Source organism: Mirounga leonina, unplaced genomic scaffold, assembly GCF_011800145.1.
Source record: "Mirounga leonina isolate KUSES-001 unplaced genomic scaffold, KU_Mleo_1.0 Mir_357, whole genome shotgun sequence".
NCBI lineage: Eukaryota > Metazoa > Chordata > Mammalia > Carnivora > Phocidae > Mirounga > Mirounga leonina.
The window spans coordinates 10,911,229-10,935,715 of record NW_023270702.1 but is presented as its reverse complement, the minus strand read 5'-3'; the positions used below and the strand labels follow the sequence as shown (position 1 = coordinate 10,935,715).

Genomic DNA, 24,487 nt, shown 5'->3' with positions numbered 1-24,487 from the left:
CTTTCTTTCTTTCTTTCTTTCTTTCTTTCTTTCTTTCTTTCTTTCTTTCTTTCTTTCTTTCTTTCTTTCTTTCCTTCCTTCCTTCCTTCCTTCCTTCCTTCCTTCCTTCCTTCCTTCCTTCCTTCCTTCTTTCTTTCTTTCTTTCTTTCTTTCTTTCTTTCCTTTCTTTGTTTCTTTCTTTTCTTTCTTTGTTTCTTTCTTTCAAGTTTTTATTTATTTATTTATTTATTTATTTATTTATTTATTTATTCATTTGAGAGAGAGAGAGTATGCATGAGCTGGGGAAGGGGCAGAGGTAGAGGGACAAGCAGACTCTATGCTGAGTGGAGGGGCCCCACTTGGGGCTCAATCCCACAACCCTGAGATCATGACCTGAGCTGAAATCAAGAGTCAGACACTTAACCGACTGAGCCACCCAGGTGCCCCTGGATAGTCCTTTGCTAGTCAATGGAGGTCTGGAGAACAGCAGCATCAGTGTTGTCTGGGAGCTGGTTAGAAATGCAGAATCTGAGGCCCTGCCACATACCCCCTGAATTAGGATCTGCATATTTTTAAGAAGATTTATTTATTTTAGAGAGAGAGAGAGTGCATGTGTCCATGAGTTGGGGGGTAGGGCAGAGGGAGAGGGAGAGAATTCTCTAACAGACATCCTGTGGAGCATGGAGCCCGACGTAGGGCTCCATCCTTGGACCCTGAGATCATGACTTGAACAGGAACCAAGAGTTAGCCGCTTAACTGACTGGGTCACCTGTATTTTTAAATTTCTGAAAATTCTCTTTAGTTCTTTTTCAAAAGAGTGAATTCATTTTCTTTTCCTGTTGCATTCTGTTCTTTAAACATACTATTTTTTTAAGCCATGTGAGTCTTTCAGGTTGTTCTATTTTTATATTTTGTTCTGGAGGGCCATTTTTCCTGTGTTTTGTTGTACATGCTGTTCTTCTCTCACATGTTTCATTTCCTTTTGTTGTTTATACAGTTTAACCAAGGGTATCTTCAGCAAGGATTATTCTCCTGTGGGATTCCTATTCCCCCGGAGTGTGGATGTTTCTCTAGAACATAGTTTTGTATTTGATATTCTGCTGGGCCCCAAAAATGTCAGTCCTGAACTAGTTTTTTGTTAATTATTTGGGGGGATCCCCTCCCTTGTGGGTAGGGTAAATTCAGACTCCTCACACACATTTGGCATAGTCTTGGGGTTTTTATTTATTTGGGGAGGGTTTTTTTTGGCCTCTACCCCAGAGCTTGGGTAGACAGTAAGCTTCCTTGCCACTTCTCCGGGTGAGCTGGTGGAGCTGTTCAGTCCCCTCTCATACCTGTGCAAACCTTTGAGAATTCCCGCTTTATGCAAATATTTCACTTCTCACATAGTCCCATGGACCTGTCTCTTGCCCCTAAATGGGGATTAAAATGAGAGTCCCTTCCCCTAGGACCATATTCAAGTGTAAACCCCTCCGGCTCATGAGCAGTAGACTACTGTTTTAACTTTGAACACTTTCTGTTTCCACATCTAAAAAAATATTCGCAATATCTATGTAATAGGAGAAGATTTTGTACTTGCTTAATTCTCCATGTGAAAGAACTGAAGATTTGAACCTTTATCTCTAATTATGGCTTAAAAGGTTTTCCTCTTAATTTTAGGCAAGAGTGAGCTAGGCAGGCCCAGGATGTTCTCTATTGTCTCTGAAATCCCATGTTGAATGCCCTGACCTTTGGCATGTGTTTTGGGTGGATACCAGGAAGGGCTGAGTCAAAGGGATAACAGTAGGATTGTGCTGTCCCCTCATATTACCTTTATTCCTCTTCCTTACTCCTTAGAATATCATACAGTCCTCTCATTTCTCCATCCCAGGAGTCCCAAATGCTGAGAATGGAGACCCCTTCTCATGGTACCTTCTCTACCAGGACACCACCACTGCTCTAAGCCCCTCTCTCTCTGAGACATCCAGTGTATGGGGAGGCTTAAGACTTGTTTGGGGTCGGGGGTGCTGAGTGGCACAGTCGGTTGAGCATCTGACTTGATTTCGGCTCAGGTCGTGATCTCAGGGTTGTGAGATCAAGCCCTGCATTGAGCTCTGAGCTCAGCGTGGGGTCTGCTTGAGTTTTTCTCTCCCTCCACTCCCACTGGTGCACTCTCATTCTCTCTCTCTAAGTTAATCTTAAAAAAAAAAAAAAAGAGTTGTTTGAGGGGAGAAGTTCACAAAACTCACTTAACTCTGAGACTGTGTTTGTTTTCTTGTGGCTCTTCTGGTAGTATCTTTGAGGAAAAGATAACCCAACTGTTGGGAACTAAGATCTAGGATTTTATCTTAGACATAGGATATGTATCAACAGAGGAGCGTACTGCTCAGGATGTTCTCTAGGCTTACTTGTTATCACGGTTAGAAGCATGAGAGAAACAACAAAACAAACAAGTGAAAAGATCAGTGTGGCTGTGTAAAACAAAGCTATCAACATGCCTGCCTTCCGCTTAACCTCAATTTTCATGTCACACTATACCAAATCCGTATCTCATAAAATAGGCCACATAGACTCTCTTCCAAGTTCTAAGTGAGGAGAACCAATGTTAGAACCCTGCCTGTGCATGCCCGGCCTCATCATTCTGTTCTCCCCACAGAATGCTATGCACACACATCATCGCCATCTGATGCCATCCGAAGGAACATTAGTTGTCAGCTTTCCCTCATACCCCAAACATTATAAATCCAAACATTGTAAAATGTCCCAAGTCGGGGATATCAGAAGGAAGTTTTCCCTAGTTCAACTCTGTCCCTGCAGTTACTCTAGGAAAGTAATAAACACGACACAATTTATGCACAGCTGCAAGAACTTGAAAGTGAATGAAGTTGGGCTTTTGAAAAGTGAACCTCCACAAGCCCATTTCTCTCATGTCCTTTTATCTCTGTCCCTGTCTGCATCCAACAATTGTCCCATTTAGTATAGTCAGTACAGTTCCTTTTCAAAGGAAATGAAGTAAAGATATTTTAACCCCTTGAAGACCGGACTTACTAATACCAGTAACAACAGCTAAAATCAATTTAAAAAATGAGCCAGTCCTGTTTCTCGGAAGGGCAAATTTGCCTTCTGCTTTTGTCCTTTATTCTTTCACTCTTAGAAATGAGGATAGCAGGCTACACATTTCTCAACCTCATGGTTATCAGTAATTTAAATAATTCCAAAATTCTATAGAAGTAAACTTCACTGTAATACATGGCAGGCCTTTTCTCCCTCCAACTGCCCTCTACAGTACATCCTAAGTTAGAATGTCAGCCTCATTTTTCATTTCATTCAAAGTGACAGAAGGGAAAAAAAAAAAAAAAGGATACTTTAGGGCCTAATCAGGTACCGTACCGGTGTTCCCAGTGATGGAAAAAACCCCTCAAATTACTTCAGTGGATTTGTCAGCTCTATTGTTAGCATAGTCAAGTGGCCCTACAGAAAGGAGACAGGAGAACTAAGAGAAAATGGTCGAATTTTAATCTGCTTTTTAAAGGCTCTTGGTCAGAAGTAGAGCAATTCAGACACCCCTGTTTGAAAGGAGCAGGACAGATTTGTTAGAAGACAAAAGCTCCAATTAGTACTTTCCACACCCTTTCACAATTTTCTCTCCTGCTTCTGGCTCTGAAACCCTTTATGCCAGGGCCTTTGTGCTGGCAAGGGCGGGTGGAAGGGCACCTCGGAGCGCCGGGGGCGGGGAGAGCCCGCCGCTTGAAAAGATGGCCCGCAGGCCCGGGTGCCCGCCGTCCCCCCGCCGAAGTCAAGTCGCCCCGGAGCGCAGGCGAGCCCCCGGCCGGCCGCACGGCCGCAGGACCGCGAGGGGCCCGCGCGGGGAAGCCTACCTGAGTTGACCGAGAGTCGGGCTTGGCGAATCACCACCTGCGGGGCAATGGGCGTTGCCGGCTGCAGCTTGTGGAGCCCCTTGGCGACCTGCAGGAGGTTGCCGGAGACGTCGAGCCCGTACAGGAAGCGGTCGCATAAGAACACAACGGCAGCAGCCGTGGTGCAGTCGCGGGAGCGGATGGAGGCTTTCAAGGACGCCTGCAGGAACATGGAGACAGGATGAACCAGCCGCGAGCAGCGCCCCGCGGAGAAGGAACGCCGCCCTGGGACCAAGCTTAGTCTTCTAGGTGTTTTGTCCCCCTTCCCTTCCCTTCCCTTCCCTTCCCTTCCCTTCCCTTCCCTTCCCTTCCCTTCCCTTCCCTTCCCTTCCCTTCCCTTCCCTTCCCCCTTTCTTTCAGTCAAAACAAGAACAACAAATCCTAGAACAAGGGGAAGAAACAAACTTTATTGGGCGGCTGAACCGAAAAATAAATAAATAAATAAATAAATAAGGAAAAATCCAAATCAATTGTGAGATAAAACCTTTCTTCCATTTCCTTTTCCCCACTACATTTCTAAAATTATACAAGTGATACATGCATATTTCCTGTTCTTAGAAAATTCAAACACAAGGTAAAAATGAAAAGTGCCCCTTAGTTTTCTGACTCTTTACCTTATGTTTTCCCCTCTTCCCCCCCAATCTCTTTCTCATTCTTCCTCATCCTGGTTTCAGAGCGATCCTTCTAGAAACTTCTACCTATTGTGTATATTTAGACATTAATTGATTCCTTGTCTTGCCTTGCCCTCTCCCCCCTTTCTCCTCTCCCTCTTTTTCTCTCTCATAAATGAGATTACACTATACATATTGTTATGTTGGTTAGTTCTTTCAGTCATCTTAGCATCTTGAAGAGCGTTCCACATCAGTTCATAACGCTCTGCTTCACTTATTGCCTACATTTTAATTAAGAAGAAATACAGAATTTTAGGTAACATTTTAAATTTAACTTACACTTAGTTAATGAATAAAACAACAAAAAGAAGAAAACAGGCCCGAAATGAAAGTGTAACATAAAGAGTGAGAAGTGGAGATAAGTGAGGCAAACCTGTATGGAAAAACATCATCTTTTGATCTCCAAGGTGTTATACTCAAGATATTCAAAGTCATGTAGCTAACAGCATAAATGAGTTTCCCACTCAGTAGTATTTTCTCCATTTGCTAAACTAAATCAAGCAGTGTTTTCTGAGCATGTTGGCTCACGTACGAAGCCCAAGAAAGCATTGCTCATTTTCCTAGCACAGTGTTACTACACAAAGCACTGCTTTCTTCACCACATAATCCTAAGTACTAACACTTACTAGATGGGTAAAACTAGATGCAGGGCACAGTGCTAAGTGCATTACATGTACAATTCACTCACTCTTTACAACAATCCTAACAGGCAGATTATATTAATACCCCCGTTTTATAGATGGGAAACCTGAGACTCATAGAGGTTAAGTAACATGCCCAATGTCACATGACCTGTGACTAAGAGGGGAGATTTGAACAGAGAAAGTCTAGGTCCAAATCTCACACTTTCAAGTCCCATGTTGTACCGACTTTATTCTAGGAAAACAGGAGTTGGATATCAATTATCTGATACTTGCAGTGATGCCAGTAAATACCAAATATGTAATCAGTGTTGTTACAGTTGCTGGTCTGAGCATGATTTACTTTAACAAATTGAAACTAAGAGAGAATGCTTTCAAACTGGGGGGAGAGAGTAACCTCTGCTTTTCAAAGTCTGCCTGGAACTGTTCTTTTAGAGTTTTAATTTGATACTTGTGTATGTCTAGGTAAAACTGGCCTAAACTCTTAGATCTGGCCCATTCCAGAGTTCTACTGATGGTGCTTATTCACATGATTTGACTTTTGGTATGTATGTTTTGGAGTGCTGTTCTATAGCACTGCACATAGAACGTAACGTTTATATTTACAGGTATTCATCAGTCAGGTAATGCCTACCAATAACCAGCACAATAACCTATTTTCATACTGATGCTTTCTTAACTCGTTAAGGTTTTTAAGCTATCAGTGTGTTTATTAAGTCTAGAAAGTGATCATTTGCATTTGTATTTATCCCTTTGTTCAAACTGATCACTGTTCTCATTGTGATAGAGATGCCAATTATTAAGGGGGGGATCTCTCTTCTCTCTTCTTGGTGTTTCCTTCCATGTGAAGGGGGCTGACTTACTGTAGTACCGCTGGCCTCTCTACTCCTTTACCCACTCTGCCCCAGGGGAGGTGGAACGATTAATATGACTGGTAAATTTGGGAAGAAGAAACTGGCATGCCTGGCTTAGCTCTTCTCTTTTTTTCCTTGGGAACAGCTGTCTAAGGGAACCAGGATACTCTGCTCTTGTGTATCACAAGTCTTAACTAGAAAGCCACCCTATATGTGGTGTTCTGCTTGCCCTCGTAATCTCTGTGACTGAATGGGATGTCTACATAATTCTGGGGTTCAGCTAGCAGATCCCCTGTGCTCTAATATGAAGCTATATCTTTCAATTTAGGCTTTATCAGAATTAGAGGTAATGTTTAGCCTCTTGTCTGCCTAACTCTTGATTTATTCCTGTTTGCTCAGAATCCAGGAGGGAAAGAATCCTGGAGCCTCTCAAAGATCCCAACGTTAATCATGCCTAATATACCATAATCCTTTCTAAGGAAAACTGTGCTGCCCACAGTTCCTGCTTTTGAAACGGGCATGCATTTTGCTACTTTCCTTGACTCCATTTCCCCACTCCACCACCAGCTCAAAGCTAACCTAAGAGTACTCATCTGATCCCTGGCCCCATGACTCTGGGGCCTGGCTTGAAAAAATGAACTTTCAAATCTGAACTAAGAAACATAGAAAGAATGGTAGGGTAGAAAGAAGCAGAAAATAGAATGTAGCTAAGTCACACTTAATGGGCAACTGCAGACTGAAGATGGAAGAGTGATGGCTCTGAATCCAAATGTACCTTGTCATGAGTGCCATTCTTAGAGTTCCAGGCCTCCTTGATTGTTCCATTATGTTTTTATAATAATGTACACCCCATTTTGTGAATTTGCTTGAGTGAACCTCTGTTCCTTCCAACCAAAAAACAAACAAAAACCTAACTAAAACTGAAGTGTTCAAAACTTCTATTGAGAACTGTCAAATTTTAAAATGAGAACAAGTCAGTCAATTGACATTCATAAACTGTAAATTCAAGTGGAAAGGAAAATTTATGGTTTTATGTATGCCCAGCTCTGTTCACTAAGGCTGGTCTCTGGTCAAGAGTCCTTCCTATGCTAGGTACGCATGACACAGTCCTTTAGTTTGCAACCTCAGCTGTTATTTGCAGAACTTGCAGCCTCTTCCACTGCTAGGCTTCCTGAAACGGGTGTTTGGAAAGAGCAACGCTATTGCTGTCACCCTGCTCGTGACCACTTATCTTGCAGGGTCCTCAGCAAGCCATGGTGAGTTCCCTCTCTTTGAGGTTGCCCTCTGGTGTGTGCTTGATGGTCAGTTCTGCTCTCCCTTCTCACAGGTGCCCCACTTCAGTTTTCAGATAACCGTATATCTACTTGGGATGCAACGCTTAGTGATAGGCTATTTTCCAGAAATGATTCTCAATCCTTACCTCTCTGACAAAAATGGTTTCCATCATTGTAGCACCATCTAGTTTATGAGAAACATTCACAGACATTATCCCATTTGAATTTATAGTAACTATAACATCTAAGTAAGGTAAGGAAATTGAAGTTTCCAAATTTACAAAGTTCGAAGGGTCAGGGTCAGGCAGGAACCCAAGTCTGTATCTTTTTAAAATAAATTTTCTTATTGTGGTAAACAATGCATAACATAAAATTTACCATCTTCACCATTTTCAAGAGTACAGTTCAGTAGTGTTTAGTATATTGTTGTGGAATAGGTCTCCAGAACTTTTCCATCTTGTGAATATGAAGTCTATACTGACTATACGCCTCTTTCCCCATCACAACCCAGCCCCTGGTAATCACCATTTTACTTTCTATTTCAATGAGTTCGATTATTTGAGGTACTTCAAGTAAGTGGAATCATACAGTATTTGTCTTTTTGTGACTGGTTTATTTCACTTAGCATAATGCCCTCAAGGTTCATCCATGCTGTAGCATGTGATGAAATTTCCTTCCTTTTTAAGGCTGAATTATTCCATTATATGTATATACCAAACTCTGTTTATCTATTCATCTGTTGATGGACATTTGGGTTGCTTCAAACTGTTGGCTATTGTGAATAGTGCTGCTAAGAACGTGCACATGAAAATATCTCTTCAAGATCCTGCTTCTAATTATTGTGGCTATATATCCGGAGTGGAATATGTGGATCATAGTGTAATTCTATTTTTAATTTTTTGAGGAAGTTCCAGACTGTCTTCCTTAGAAGTTGCACCATTTTGCAGGCCCACCAACAGTGAACAGAGTTCCAATTTCTCCATATCCTTGGCCAACACTTGAGGAACACAAGTGTATTAAGGGTCAATTTTTCCTCTGCTTTCTCCCTATGGTCTGATGAAGGTGATTTTGCTCAGTGCCTAATCTGGGCATAGGAAGCTGGGTCTTTGGAGCTAGTGCTAAACTTGTCACTCACTGAATCCAAGCAGTTTCTAAGGAAACCATATCCTTTATTATGATGAGCAAATTCTAAAATGGACAAAAAAAAAAAAATTGAAAAGAGTGTTCTTGTCCTGTATTTAAAAGGAAAAGAAAGAAAAGTTCATGGGAGATGGCCTTTAATTTCAGTGTTTTGAAATTCTCTAGTAAAAGTTGGTACCATGAGAGCAAATGATGATTTTGTGATTAGCTGGACATTATTCCAGCAGACATTCTTCACACTGAGCTGCAAAGACACTTTGCAAATCCAGTGGAAACTTCTGTGAGGTGGTCTTCCTGACTTGAGACGACAGAGCTTCTATGATTCTGGGTAGGCCAAGGTGGCCAGAGTTCACAGGGAGAGCTGCACAAAGGAAGAAGTCCAGAGATCTGAAGAGGGTTCCTCAAGTTTTCAGCAAAGCTCATGCATGGAAAGACACCACCCCAAAGCTGGAGAAAGAGCCACCTGAAAGGACTAGCGGAGACAGTCCCCAGGCTTCATGTAGGACTTGTGTTTCCGCCAACCAGAAAGGAAAATCTTGTTGTTCACATGGCATGGGGTAGAGTATTCAGAAGGGCATCACTTCAAGAGTGAGACAAAATTAGAATAAGGTGGCTCTTGGCCCACTCTAAAAGTTTAGAAGCAAGCTTGAAAAAGATCAATTTCCTAACTTGATTGAGTCCCAAAACGAAGCTCAAGGATATTTATAGGCTCACAAACTACCCACTATCCTATGTGCTGAAATTTACAATGTCTGGCATCCAGTCAAAAATTACCAGGCATGAAAAAAAGCCCATATTGCAGAGAAAAATAAATCAATAGAAACTGACCTCAAAATGACAGTTACTATAACTGTATTTCATCAGTTCCAGAAGGTAGAGTAAAAAATTAGTTGGAATTACAAACATGAGAGGGAGATGTAAAAATGATCCAAATCAAACTTCTAGAGATTAAAAAAATATATAATGTCTGAAATGAAAGCACAGATATCTGAGTTTGTTTCCTAGCTGCCATTTATTTGCCATGGCAAGTTACTGAAACTCTCCGAGTCTCAATGGCTTCATCTGTGAAACATGGATAGTATTTATTTGCAGTGCTGTTACAGGATTAGAGGAAATGTGAGTCAAGTGCTCAGCACAGGACCTGGCATACGATGGGTGCTTAATAAATGACAGGGAACTCTGTGGGGAAAAAAAAATAGGAAAAAGAAGTCAGTTCATGCATTCCTACTCTCCTGCATGACAAAATAGCAAGAAAAGACAGGCTCTGGAAATAAATGTCCACGGAGTTTTCAATAGAGCAGAGAGGAAATAATAGATCATGTGTAGAACATCTATAAGGCTTATTTCAGAAAATGGCTAAGCCTCTAATTTCTTTTAATCTCTTTCTTCTCTTCACCAACTCTGAGGAGTGATGCTACTAGAAACAGAGAAAGAAAAAGGAAAATGAGCAGGCTTGGTGGCAGTTGGTGAAGGAAAGCTGGTTCCTGAAAGGGGGCCTTCTCAGCACGTGCGAGTTGATTTTGGCCGTCACCAATGGAGGAATCCCTCCCCGAGCACCTGTAAACTGATGCTGCAAACACCCTATTCTGCATCCCGCATGAACACGCCATCTATTTGAGCAGAGAACATTGCCTAATCTATTTTTCCCCCCTTCTACTCTTAATAGATTGGAGCACAAAAGCCTGAGAGAGGGTGACCTGCCAGACAAAGGCCCTTTGAGTTCCTTGGAAAAGTAGACTTGGAGGAGGATGGAAGGAATCCAAGTGGCCCTATTATTTCCACTTGCACTAATTAGACATTTTTCTGTCAGCTATTGAGCACTGCTGAGAGGCCAAACTCACTGAATTCATTTCTAAAGTGTTTACAGAAGTTTGCATCTGTTTGTGTCTCTTCAGGAGGAAAATAAGCACTTCAATAGCATTGTGGAAAATCTAAACGAAGCATCCTATTCTGGAGGACCTGGCATCCCCACAGTTGCATAATTTAACTCCGTTCAGGGCCGAACCTCTCGCATCTCTCTCCAAAACCTAACGATGCAAAATGCAGAGAAGTCAACTCAGGAGAATCTTTTCTTTCTTGTCATTGTCTTTTCTCTCCCTCTTTTGAAACAGCGGCATGCTGTGCACTACATACAGATTTAGGTGGGTATCGTTCTTGTGGCCCCTCTCTCGTGTTTCTACCAGCACTCTGAGAAATTAATACCCACTTTCATTTGCTGCCAAGTGAGGGGATAGTAAATTCCTCAGCAGCAACGCAGAATACATCACCATCCTGGGAATCTCCCCCAAATGTACGCCCGGGGAGCACTCTGACTTCAGAAGGAGGGGAATGAAAGGAGGCCAGAGTGTGTGGCAGGAAAGGACACTAAAAGGAAAAGTTTCCCTACATGGTAAAATGTGCCTGGGTTATGCACAATTAGATTAACATGAAAGAGAGTCCCTCCTCCATCCCCACTCCCCAAAAAAGAAAGAAAAAGAAAACAACACAAAAACCCTAACCCACTGCCTACATGGGCAGTGCCTTTGAAATGCATATTGGTCTACATGGAATTTGATTCAGGATTCTTTTGTTTGGGGTTGTAGGCCTATGACTGACCTGCCATCACAGAGGACTCAAAAATATGATCTTTTTAGACAATCTCACAGCAACAGAATTTTAGTGTTGGAATCAACATAGGATAACTCAAAAAAAAAAAAAAAAGAAACCTTGAACAGGAATTCTATCTCTTTATCTTCCCTCAGTCTGACATAAAGGCTGTCAGATTGTCCACATGGCCACCAAATTGTGTTTTTCCTATTGACTGATCATTTTCTGATACAAATATGTGGATGTAGGTAGAGAGTGTCCTGGATTTCTAGAGACAGCTTACAGATGTGTGTGTGTGTGTGTGTAAACGCAACAACCCCGCAGTTGTTTTTTCACATCTGTTTTCAGAATGGAAATACGGGGTTCTAATTGAGTTTATGGCACAAAGGGAACTTCATGGCTAGAAAGCTGAGTCAGGTGGTAAAGGAATTAAACTCCACAATGAGATTTCAATACACAGATGATTGAAAAAATGCTAAAGAGCCTTTGCTAAGGGCTTTTGCTGAAGAGCAGCAAGGAAAAGTGTGTGCCGTTTTCATGGTTCCTTGCATTAGTGCTAGCCCCTGCCGATGCTGAGCATCAAGTTTGGGTCCCAGCTATGGGTTCAAAGCCGAGATGCGTTCACAGCAATGACAATGGCAGCTGTTCTCTAGGGGGGCTGGGTGAGGGGACTCAGAACTGAAGCCATCTGGCATTGCAATTGGCAGGAACAGTGTAAAGGGAAATTATTGCCGCATAGCAAATTGGGAGATTGGAAAAAGGCAGGGGAAAGTGGGGGAAGATGTCCTGAGGTGAGGAATTAGCAGAATAAGCAAATGAAAAGTGATGATACCTGTATAGTTATACATCAACATTAAAAGCAGAGTAAGAGTAGAAGCCATAGAACTGGACTACTCAAGGTCAATGGAAGACCAAGCATGTCATGCTCCGTATTCATCCACCCACTGAAATGTGGAGAGGGAGGAAGAGAAAAAAACTTGAATTTTCCTAAGGTTTATGCCCAAGGCCAGTTAACATTTCATCAGCCTTCCTTTGTTTTACCAGTGGAACATGCAGATTCAAGCCCTTTTGGAAAATAATTGTGTATCTTTTTCTTTATATACCTAAAGATAACATTTCAATCATCTCTCCCTGCTTTTCAACCCCTCTCTCTCAAATCTACCATAGATGGAGTTGGCTGTCTTTTAAAAGAAAAAGAAAGCAGTTTCAAAACAGAGAACCACCTACCCGGGATCCTAGTGAATCTCAGGGCCCCTGGGAGCCAGGGACCTGCATGCTTAGTCTCTTCCAGGTTGCTATGGCCACCATGACTCCAGTCATCATTGGCCATTTCAACATCCACATCAATGGTTCACTCGGCACACCGGTCTCTCTTGCCACAGCCTCCACACCTCCAATGATCTTGGTCTACATCCAGCCTTAGTCTCTATGACTATGGTACCTATGACTCCCATGCTCAGAAATACCCTAGAACTTGCCATTTTGGTGGCAATACAGTCTGAATCTCAACTGGACCACTTGATTCTCTCTTCTTTATCTTGTATTCTAGCTGCCTTTCTCAGGAGCTCAACCCCAACAATTCTGCCACCCTATAGGGACAACCACATAATCCACTGACCCTACTATTTTTTGCTATGCTACCAATCCCCTCATGTTCTCGCTTGATTCTTTAAATTCCCAGGGTGCATCAATATAGTGGCTTTATAAAAAAAGCATTCTTGACTCCATTGTCACTTTCAGCTTCTGTCATGTTTGTCTGGCAATTCCAATCATATTTATTGTTAAGGGAGAATGTTGGCCTCACATTAAAATCACCTAGGGGGACTTTAAAAAGTTCAGATGTTCAGATGGCACCCCAGACCAGTTAAATCGGACTCTCTGCAAGTGTACCCACCCATCGATTTCTTTTAATATCCTCAGGTGATTCCAAAGTGCAGGTATAGCTGCAGACCCCCGAGCTAGCCTGTTAGCCCTTCCCCATCCCTCATTTCCTCCTTCCTGTTAAAGATGGAATGAATTATCTAATGGGAGGGGCATACCTGCCTCAGACCTTCCTCACCCATCTTTTCTTTTTTTTTTTTTTAAGATTTTATTTATTTATTTGAGAAAGAGAGTGGGCACACACACGATAGAAAGAGAGAGAGAGAGAGAGAGAGAGAGAGAGAAGTAGGCTCCCATGCTGAGCAGGGAGCCCGATGCAGGACTCGATCCCAGGACCCTGGGATCATGACCTGAGCCAAAGGCAGATGCTTAACCATCTGAGCCACCCAGGCATCCCTCTCCCATCTTTCCAAAACTTCCTCCCTGTTCTACAATAAGGAAAGGAAACTGCCAGCAACAAGATGAGTCTGGGATAGAGAATTTACCAACCCACTTGTCTGAATACCTAAAGCTACATTCTCCTATCCATTTTAGAATAATGAAGGTTGCTCTTTTGCATCTATCTTTCAGATGGTTCTGAACACAGGAGGTGATGATGAATATTATTTATTGCTATTTACAATCCCCAAATTATATCTACTTCTCTGCCTAACCCGAGCTTCTACCCAAGCAACTGAATGTGGCTGGAGAAAAACACATGATGACACTTTAAATTTATGGCCATAACCTTAAGTTGGACCTCAGTATGGCCTGACAATCCAGCTACGCTCACACTTTCTGCTCTTCTCAAGCTGCCATGCTCTCCACAGACAACCTGGCTTCTTATTTCACTGAGAAAACAGTCAATGAGAAGCGACCTTCCTCATTGTCTTATCCAGATTTACCAACCCTCTTGCTGTGAAGCCCATGTTTCCACCTACACTCCCATTGGCAGGTTTAAGGCCAACCTCCCACTCAGTTCTATCCCTTCCTCTTTGCTTGAGGACACTGCCTGTAAACACCCTCTTTCTCTTGCTGCATCATCAATTTCCTCATCTCTCCTGGATCATTCTCATCAGCATACAAACCCAGCATCTTCCATCTTTAAAGAGTTTTCCTTTACATATACATCTTTGTCTTTGTCTGTTCAAGTTGCCATAACATAAAATGCCATAAACTGGGTGGTATAAACTCTGTTACTTATTTCTCACTGTTCTGGAGGCTGGGAAGTCAAAGAGCAAGGTGCTGGCAGATTCAGTGTCTGGTGAAAGACCACTTCCTAGTTCACAGATGCCATCTTTCATAAGGGCATGGATCCCATTCATAAGGGCTCTTCCTTCATGGTTTAGCCACCTTCTATAGGCCTCACCTCCTAATACCTTCACCTTGAGGGTTAGGATTGCAACATAGGAATTTGGGGTGCGTGAGGGGACACAAATACTTGGTCCATGGCAATCTCTCCCCAGCTCCTATTCCACTGTCTCTACCCCCCTCTACAGCCAATCTCAAGAGTTGTCTACACTCACTGTCTTTACATCCTCATTTCTCATTCTTTCTTAAATCTGTATCTTTCATCCCCAACACTCCATTGATCCCAACCTTTTCAAGGTTGCCAAAAACATCCAAATCCAATGACCATTTATTAATCCTCCTTCAAATTCCTAGAAATGTTTGGTTGAGCCAATTAATCCCTCCTTTTTACTCATGTGATTTCTGGCATTTCACACCCTCCTGGTTTTCTTTCTACTTCACTGGCTTCTCTTCTTCACTCTACTTTGCTGGAGTATCCTTCTTTTCCAGCCTCTGAATGTTAAATGCCCTAAGACTCAGTCCTGAAACTGCTTCTCTTCTCTAGCTACACTCAGACTGTCCCATAGCCTCAAATATCACTTCTGTTAGTGAATCCCAAATTTGAATACCATCCCGAGTCTCCTTCCTGGAATGCAGCCTTGTATATGAAATTGCCTAGACAATAGCCAGCTTGTCAATTAGGTATCTAAAAATTAGCATATTTAAAACAGAGCTCTTTATTTTCTCTTCTATACTTGCTTCTCCCTCTGTGTCCTCCAGCTCAGTAAAGACAACCCATCCATTCATTTGCTTAGTTTTGACTCTAAGCTTGTGACTCTTCTCTTGCCCAGTCCATCAGCAAATCCTGTGGCTGTGCCTTTCAACTACATACAAATGTCTACAATATTTATTATTGATGCTAATGTCATGGTTATATGTGGTGACAAAGAAATGTTAGTGAAGGCTGAGAAATTGGAATCCTTACTCCTTCTTTTTTTTACTATGAAACTGTCTATAAAACCATAGCAAAACTATTTTCTTAGAGGGCCATTTCACTGGAAATAAACATAAAATGAAAAGCAAAATCAAAAGTCTGTATCAGTTGATGTAACACTTGACTGTGAACAGAACTTAACTGAGTTGAGGCCCATGAACTTAATCTCAAAAATGAGGGGGAACTCATCATTGCAATACACTCCATTAATAGGGGAAAATGTTGCACACGAAGCTTTATAATGTAGCAAATGATTCTTGGCATCTGATTTACTGAGAATTCATTCATTCACCCAACAAAATATTTATTGAGCATCTCCTAGATGCATCTTATAGGCATTGGATATACAATAATAACAGAGACAGACACGGTGTTATCTGATCTGTAAACGTTCTGAAGATGCAAATTCCCAGCTAAATGGGTTGGGTGGCTTTTAGAAAATGTAGAACATATGAATCAGAGTTAAAAAAAAAATTTAACATTTAGGCCACAAGTTTAGCATTACAATCTGAGTCAACACATTGAGTGCATGTCCAAAAATGAGTCCCTAGAAGAAGAGTTATTTGATGCAGAAGATACATTCTTCTCCCATGTCCTAACCACTTTGCCCTTCCTTCCCAGGGAGTATCAAGTCTGGTCAAAGGCAAAAGTCCTTCTCTAATACGGAATTGGAAGACCCTTGTAACTGATGTTACAGGGTGTTCATTTGTTACCTGGGAACCAAGTCCACCTCATGTGGATATTATTTCTCTTAACAACCAATAGGTTTTGTGAGAGAGGTCATAGCTAAGAAGTCTCAGGCTTTGCCCTTAAGGCATTCCAGGAGGAAATCCAGAATAGGGGGTCACCACCACTTATGCTTTTTCTATTTCAATGGCTGTCATGAATGGTTGCAGAGGAAGAGACCAGCTTGACAATCAGTTTTGCAGTCTGGGGTTCTCTCACAGCTACATTAGTGATAAATTTTCTCTCTCTCTCTCTCTCTCTTTTAAATAGTGGTGGTGTGTGTCTGCTGGTACTGGGGGAGGGACTTATGAAGAAGTTCACTTGTCAGACTCACTAACATACTGTTTGGAATGTTAAGTTCTTTGCATTGTTTAAAAGGTTGCCTATATATATTAATAAATAAATCTGAAAATGTTTCAGTCATTTTTGATGCCCTGATAGCAAAATTCAGCTAGAGGCTTGATTATTTGATCTTAGCTTCTGCCTATTTTTTTAAATTCACATTTTGTTTATTTTTTGTGTAGGTAGTATATTCGCATAGTTCAGAATGTATTTAGGGATATATGAAAAGTCTGCCACCCTGGCCCAGGTTCCTACCTCCTCTCCAAGAAGGTGATTGACATTGTCTATTTTTTTTTTAAAGATTTTTGTTTATTTATTTGACAGAGAGAGAGATAGCGAGAGCAGGAACACAAGCGGGGGGAGTGGGAGAGGGAGAAGCAGGCTTCCTGCCGAGCAGGGAGCCCGATGTAGGACTCGATCCCAGGACCCTGGGATCATGACCTGAGCCGAAGGCAGATGCTTAACGACTGAGCCACCCAGGCGCCCTGACATTGTCTATTTCTTATATGACTTTCCAGAGAGGGTTTTTTTTTTTTTTGAGTAATAACTGAGTTTATTAACAACTAAATGGTATCTTTAAAAATATAAATGAATAAAAAGGTAACATTGGAATATCAAAATATTTGAAAATCTACAGAATATTTTATATTTGCTTCCTTTTTTTAATATTGTGACTTTTATTCTTGTGATTTATTCATTCCATAACTGGTAGCTTGTATCTCCCTCTCCCCTTCACCCATTTTTCCATTCTCTCACTCCCCTCTGGCAACCATTAGTTCTCTGTATATATAGGTCTGATTCTGTTTATTTGTTTTCTCACTTTTTTTTTTTTTAAGATTGCACATATGAGTGAAATCATATGCTATTTGTCTTTCTCAGTTTGACTTATTTCACTTAACATAATACCCTCTAGGTCCATCTAAGTTGTTGCAAATAGCATGAGCTCATCCTTTTTATGGTTGCATAATATTCCATTACATATAACTATAATTGCTTGTGTGCGTGTGTGCATGCACACACACATACACACACATACTGCATCTTCTTTATCCATTAGTCTACTGATGGACATTTAGGTTGCTTCCATATCTTGGCTATTGTAAATAATGCTGCAATAAACATAAGGGTGCATATATCTTTTTGAATCACTGTTTTTATTTCTTTGGATAAATATCCAGCAGTGGAATTGTTGGATCATATGATATTTCTATTTTTAACTTTTTGAGAAACTTCCATACCGTAGTTGTATCATTTTACATTCCCACCAACAGTGTATGAGGGTTCCTTTTTCTCCACATCCTTGCCAACACGTTATTTCTTGTCTTTTTGATTTTGCCATTCTGACAGGTGTAAGACAATATCTCATTGTGGTTTTGATTTGCATGCCTCTGATGATTAGTGATGTTGAGAATCTTCTCATGTGTCTGTTGGCGGCAATATATCTTCTTTGGAAAAAAATTCTATTCAGGTCCTCTGCCCATTTTTTAATCAGGTTGCTTGCTTTTCTGGTATTGAGTTGTAGAAGTTCTTTATATATTTTGGATATTAACCCCCTATTGGATATATCATTTGCAAATATCTTTTCTCATTCAGTAGGTTGCCTTTTTGTTTTGTTGATGGTTTCCTTTGCTGTGTAAAATCTTTTTATTTTGATGTAGTCCCAATAGTTTATCTTTGCTCTTCTTTCCCTTGAGCTTCTATCTTGCCTCATAACTATAAAAATCCCCCTAAGCCATGTCCTTTTGTCAATTAGTTTATACCATAATAATAGCTACCGTTTATTGAGTGCCAGGCACCATTCTAAGCATTCCATGTTATCCACTCACTTAATCCTCCAATCTATGAAGTAGGTATTGTTATTATTATCATTATAGATGCAGTTTACATAGGCTTCCATGATGCCAAGCTAATAAGGGGGCAGCACTTGGATTCAAACCCAAGCAGTCTAGCTACAAAGTCAGCTTGCTCAGCCCCTACCTATATTGTATACCTATACAATCTTAATTTTATCAAGACTGTCATTGTCATTGTCACCAAAACTATATATTTGAATAGTGGCAGTATATAGTACAAAGAGAACTGTTTGGACCTCATTGTCCTTAGGGCTTTTTACTGGTTCTTAAAGTATTAATTATCACTGAAAGGATTGAAAGCTGACTTGTGCCAGTTGCAATTTTAACAGCTATGCATACTTAGAGAAACAAATGGACTGACTTGTCACTTTAGAATCTTACCGTCCAAGAGAATCATATTCACATAAGCACAGCAGAAATAAATGTTCAATCAGCAAGGGTTAGCCTTGCTTTATTAAAATCTCATTAAGAAAAAAATCTCAGATTACTGTATTAGGAAATGTCAACTTAAGGAATGGTTATTCATGTCACAAAGTAGTCTTCATGATTCACTATAATAATCTCAAATAATGAGCTTCTATAATATATTTAAAATAGGATTCAATTATAAATACGTTATTAATGACAAATAAGATACTTAAAAAGGGTAGTAAAATAGTGGCACTTCAACCAGGTTGTACATTAGAGTCAACAGTGATGTTTTATTAATACAGATTCTTGCTCAATACAGATCTAAAGTCAGAATGTCCGGGTATATTTTGAAGAAGCTGCCCTTTTTCCCACCTCCCCCACCCCACCCCAACTCACACACACGTCCCAGATAATCTTGATTCAGTCAGCTCATTGAGCAGTATTTGGAATCTCTGGCATAAGCCATTAAAGTCATAAACAGGTATAGGTAATATACATTTTAAGCATATTAGGCAAAGATATGGTCTTCCACAAAGAGTGAAGGGAAGCTGTCATAGTCTTGTGCTCAAAGTAATAAAATGAGAAAGCTACAGAGAGACAAGTTTAGCAGTCTGACCTCCAAGCAAGCCCTTTTAGGGTTCCACCTGACAATGACTCCAGAAAGCCCAGAGATTTCATTTTCATATACAGTGTCAGTGGGAATAATTCATACCTAGTATGATAAGTTTTCAATAACCATGAAAGAAACATATTTTGCTTCTGGTCTTTAATGGTGAATAAATAGAAAAAGTTCCAGAATGAGTTGGTAATACTTTCAAAATGTGACAGAATATATACATATATATAGAAAAGAAGCCCCCTTTGAGGCTGTTCTCATGAGGGAGCTAGTCACCTCAGTTGCTATAGGGAGATACTCAGGAAAGTGCAAAAGGACGGGCTTTGAGTGTACTGAGGCACTACCTGATTTGGGGTAATTTGTTTAATTTTTTAATTTCAACTTTCTTATATATAAATAAGGATAATAATACTATATAGATTACTGAGGAAATTAAAGAAAATATATGTAAAGTGCTCAATAGTAGGTGCTCAATAAATAATAACTCATTATTTTGAGAGTGGATTGGGAGTAGATCTATGGAATCAATCTCTCAGATCTCAAAATAAAACGAAAATTCACAAAGAAATTTACCAGTAAGAAAGAAATTAAGCTTTACTGAAATCAGAGGGGGAGAGGAACCATGAGAGACTATGGACTCTGAGAAACAAACTGAGGGTTCTGGGGGGTGGGGAATGGGTTAGCCCGGTGATGGGTATTAAGGAGGGCACGTATTGCATGGAGCACTGGGTGTTATATGCAAACAATGAATCATGGAACACTACAGCAAAAACTAATGATGTAATGTATGGTGACTAACATAACATAATAAAAAAAATAAAATAAAAGGTGGATGGACCCCAGCTCCTTACTTTGTCTGTATGTCAGATGGCCACTCATCACGGATGGTGCTTGAGGAAGCCCTCATCTTGGAGAGGCCAGCAACAAGAACACTGAACTCAGTTTTTAGTTGCTTGTATTGCAGCTTATGTATACTTGGTTAAGTAGATTGACAGATTATATTATCACAAGTCACAGATGCTTTGGAATAATTCATAAGGAGAGGGGGAAAGACTATGGACATCTCAAGGCAAAGTTCTTTAAAGAATTGTCAAATTTAAAGAGTTTAGATATTTTCTTTTATAAACAGACAAGTTCTCCGAAATTTCCTGCCTTTCCTGTGGTAAGTGGTTGACAATCGTATGCTATCCAACCAATATTTTGAAAAAATATTTTTCAGGTAATAAGGATTGGAAAGGTTTCCATCATTGTGCTCTTCATGCCAAAAATAAAGCATCACATAAAAATAACTCACACAAATGGGAAACTTTTAATCTGTTTAAAAATCTTCCACATGAAGAGTTTTACATCCTTTGTTAAAAAAAAAAATCTTCTGATTAACTTGCAAAAAGACACAATTGACACTAAGGAAGGTGGAAATTTGTAGTTGAACTTCAACAAATGATTCTTCAGGATTGGTGGATGGATTGAAATCTGGGGGTCATGAATTAGCTGACCTTTTTTATTTGAATCTACCTATCTCAGAAGACTGATTTTATTTTCAACTATGACTGCCACTAAAACAAAGTGTTGGAAAAAACCTGTCCTAGTCATATCTTCAAAGCACAGTGCTAAGATTTTAAAAACTAATTAAACATGTTAGATTATAATTTTAACATGAACAGAAAGGTTCTCATGCCGATGATGCAATTTTAAAAATTATTCTAAAATAGTCATTTAATCTTTGTGTTGTTCTTAAATTTCTATTCTACAGAAATATATATAATATAGTAAAGCATGGTATATGCATATAACTTATTAAATGAAAAATTAAATGTATATCAGTTGCCTGCTAAAAAGTTTTTACTGATGGGATGAGCATAAAAAAAATTAAAGGCAACTGATTGAGAATAAATTTATCAGTGGGATAAAGCAAGTCTATCTTTTGTGCTGTACAAATATGTCCTACAAGAGAAAGGGCTAATTCCAAATACCTGTGAAATTTGTTGAGCTTAAAAATTTTTAGTGCCTGCCCTTGAGAGTGAGGCAAGTTGGTTTAATAAGGCTGGCAGGTGATTCCACACGATGACAGGATGATGGCAGGTGGAGGGAGGTGGCACAAAGGGGAAGTCTGGGTTATATCTCAGCCTAGCCACATTGTAGCGTGGCTTAGGAGAGTCTCTTGAGCTCCCTGAGCCAATCACTTCATCTGCAAAATGGGCATAATCAAATTTACTTTCCAGGGTTTTCATCACGAGTGTATGTTGTGAAGAACATTTCAGATTGAGTCATATGAAATTGCCGCTCTTTGACATTTGTTAACATATAAGGACATATCCTTTAAACTAATAAAAACAGTGCTGGATATATGGAGATGTATTTTCAGAGATAATATTATTGTTTAAGCTCCTTATTTATTTCACATATACAATTTAGGTGATGTTATTCTTACTTGCTGACGGGACTGAATAAACACACCCGAGGATTTATCCTTTTTTGAAAGACATTGCTTTCTTCTGTCTGCCCAGCACTGCAACCTGTTCATTTCCTGCATTTTGAACTGGGCTGCTCTGCCCACTCATCTTAGTCGGATCAACTCCTCCGAGACTTGGCTCAGCTTTTGGGTCTCATTATGGGGAGACATGAAACTCATGCCGTAGGGTTAGTCCTCATCAAAGGGATAACTTGCATGCCTGATTCTGTGGCAACCAAAGTTTCGTTGGTAGAATTTAAAAAACAAGTCATCGTTTTAATTTATCTTCCATTGAAACTTGAAAGTACTGTATTAAAAGAGGCAGTTTTTGGCACAGTTTTAGAGCAGGGCTTAAATCCTTGGTGATTGTAATCATACTCTATCTTAAAGTCTGAAACTTCATAGGCCTTGCGGCTAATATTTATCTTCCAAGGACGCCTAATTTTCATTCATTAAATGAAATTTATTTTTGATGAATATGAACATTTGGGGTGCCTAATTTTCACTATTATTTAATGAAATTTACTTTTGATAAATCTGAACATTGTGTCTGACTGCTTTTTAAAAGACGAACTACAAGGTTCAGTAGAAGAAACTAAAGTTTTAAATGTTGATAATTGGAAATGATAAAATTTCATCTTAATTGATTCTGCTCTGAGTACAAAAGTCCAATCATGTGAACAGAGGGGATACAGGGCAGATGATAGGGCAGCAGGCAGGATAGGAAGGCAGCAGGGAAAGGTTGGCCCAGTCCTGCAACAGGCCCATGTGAAGGATGGAGCTGTGCAGACTCAGGCTCAGGACCAGGAAGCCTGGGTGCCATATCCCGTGGCTCCCAATGACTGACTCTGTGCCTTATGGTGAGCCACTGCTTTCTCTCTCTGGGTTTCAGTCCCCCATCTGTCAAATGATGGGCTTGAAATAGATGATCTCTAAATTTCTCTCTAGCTTTGATGTTCTATCATTTGATAAAGAAATAACTTGTATCTGTATCTGTGAATACCAATTATCTAGATACATACACATCCATATTCCGTATGTGTGGGTACACAGCTGTGTGCATTTAAAATGATCTCCGGAAACAAAGCAGGAGCAGAATGATACTTAGCTAATAGCAGGCCATCACATGGGAAGAGAAGATTCCGAAATAAGAATATTCCTTACTTTATCGTGAAAGATGACTTGTCCGAGTCTTTAGCTTGTTCACTGTTAAGATAGAAGCAATTTGGCATTTGTACTTGCTCTGAAGGAAGTGATGCAGCATAGCCTTTCTACCCTTACTTAGGTTTTTCTGAACATTTGACCCCATCTAGATTTAAAGGGGACTGATCAACAGATACTCTTTTCTCTCTCCCCTTCCTTTTTTGTAATGGTAAGAGATGTTTATTGTAAAGAATCAAAGTATCTAGTAATCCCACCACTTTAATGAACATGTTCACCCTAATTTATTTAGATTTTGTTGTTCAGGATTACTATTAGGTACTTTTGTAAGATGTACATTTTCTTTTTTTTTTTTTAATTTTTTTTTAAAGATTATTTATTTATTTATTTGACAGAGAGACACAGCGAGAGAGGGACCACAAGCAGGGGGAGTGGGAGAGGGAGAAGCAGGCTTCCCGCTGAGCAGGGAGCCCGACGCGGGGCTCGATCCCAGGACCCTGAGATCATGACCTGAGCCGAAGGCAGACGCTTAACGACTGAGCCACCCAGGTGCCCCTGTAAGATGTACATTTTCAAGTTTGGTTTTTTTTTTTATTTTTAAATTAACTGAGATTTCCCCCAGGGATTTAAGCAAGAAAAAGTGTCAGATCAATCTTTTAGAAAGATGGTTTTGCTTGCAGTGTGGAGTAAACCTGGCGAGCCATGGTGATAATGCGTACTGTCTGCCAATCTATTTCTGTGTCTCCCCCTTCTGAGCACGTGGTAGAATTGTGTTTCCCCGCCTTCTTGAAGTGAGGTGTGACTACATGGCTTAATTTGACCTATGGTCACCACCAAAACCACCTTAAAGTGACATATGGTCATTTCTGCATGCACGTATTTAAGATCCACTGTGCAATTCATCATTTCCCCTTTCTTCTGCCGTGGCAGCCAGCAATACTCTAAATGGTAGATATTCCATCAAGCTGGGTGCCTGAGGGAGAGTGATATGAAGCAGAACTCTCCTCTCCTCCCCCTCCCCTCAGATGGACATACAGCAAGATGAAGAAACAAACCTTTATTGCTTCAAATCTCTAAGATTTTGGCTTTTTTTTTTTTTTCCTCTGGAGCATTACCTTACTATCTTTATTTATACAGAGGACATGCCTAGAGGTAGGGAGAGGGGTTGGATATAATCTAGGAGGGAGATGTTATGGTCTGACGCAGTATCATTGCAGTAGGGTTGGAGAAAGGAAGATGCATTTGAGAGAGATTTAAGAGGAAGTGGGGGGCTTGATAATCAATAAGATATGAGGGTTGAAGGGGAAGACAGAATTAAAGATGATTCCTAGGTCTTGACTGGGGTAATTGGGAGGTTCATGGTACCATTTACTGATACTGTGATCACTGGAGGAGGACAAAATGTAGTTGATGGAGTGAGGAAAGGTTGGGAGATGATGAGCCAGTTTGGGCCCTAGTGGACTTGAGATATCTGGGACAACCAAATGGAGATGGTTAGTAGTCTGTTGACTGTACTATAGCCCCAAACTGAATGAAGTAGGAAGAATGATACGTTTTTCCCAATGTATTTTCTCCAGTCGTGTTTAAGGATGAAATAATATAGTGATACTATATCCTACTTTCTTTTAGAAACTACTTTTGTTGAAATGTTCTTTTGAACAAATTCTGTTCTTGATTGTGGACTGTGGTTAATTTTGCCTTCTTCCCAATAGAGGCATAGGACCACATCCCAGAATCTTGA

At 40.3% G+C, this 24,487-nt stretch overlaps 1 protein-coding gene across 4 annotated transcripts in view; it reads right to left on the bottom strand.

Annotated features, from left to right (window-relative positions):
• The window catches only part of ALPK1 (alpha kinase 1), a 120,563-nt gene that overhangs the window by 24,872 nt on the left and 71,204 nt on the right, over positions 1-24,487 (bottom strand). For all 4 annotated transcript variants that reach the window (XM_035030294.1, XM_035030292.1, XM_035030293.1 and 1 more), the window contains one exon: positions 3,837-4,035. In XM_035030294.1, the coding sequence (XP_034886185.1) occupies positions 3,837-4,035 (199 nt within the window). The remainder of the gene's footprint in view (positions 1-3,836; positions 4,036-24,487) is intronic.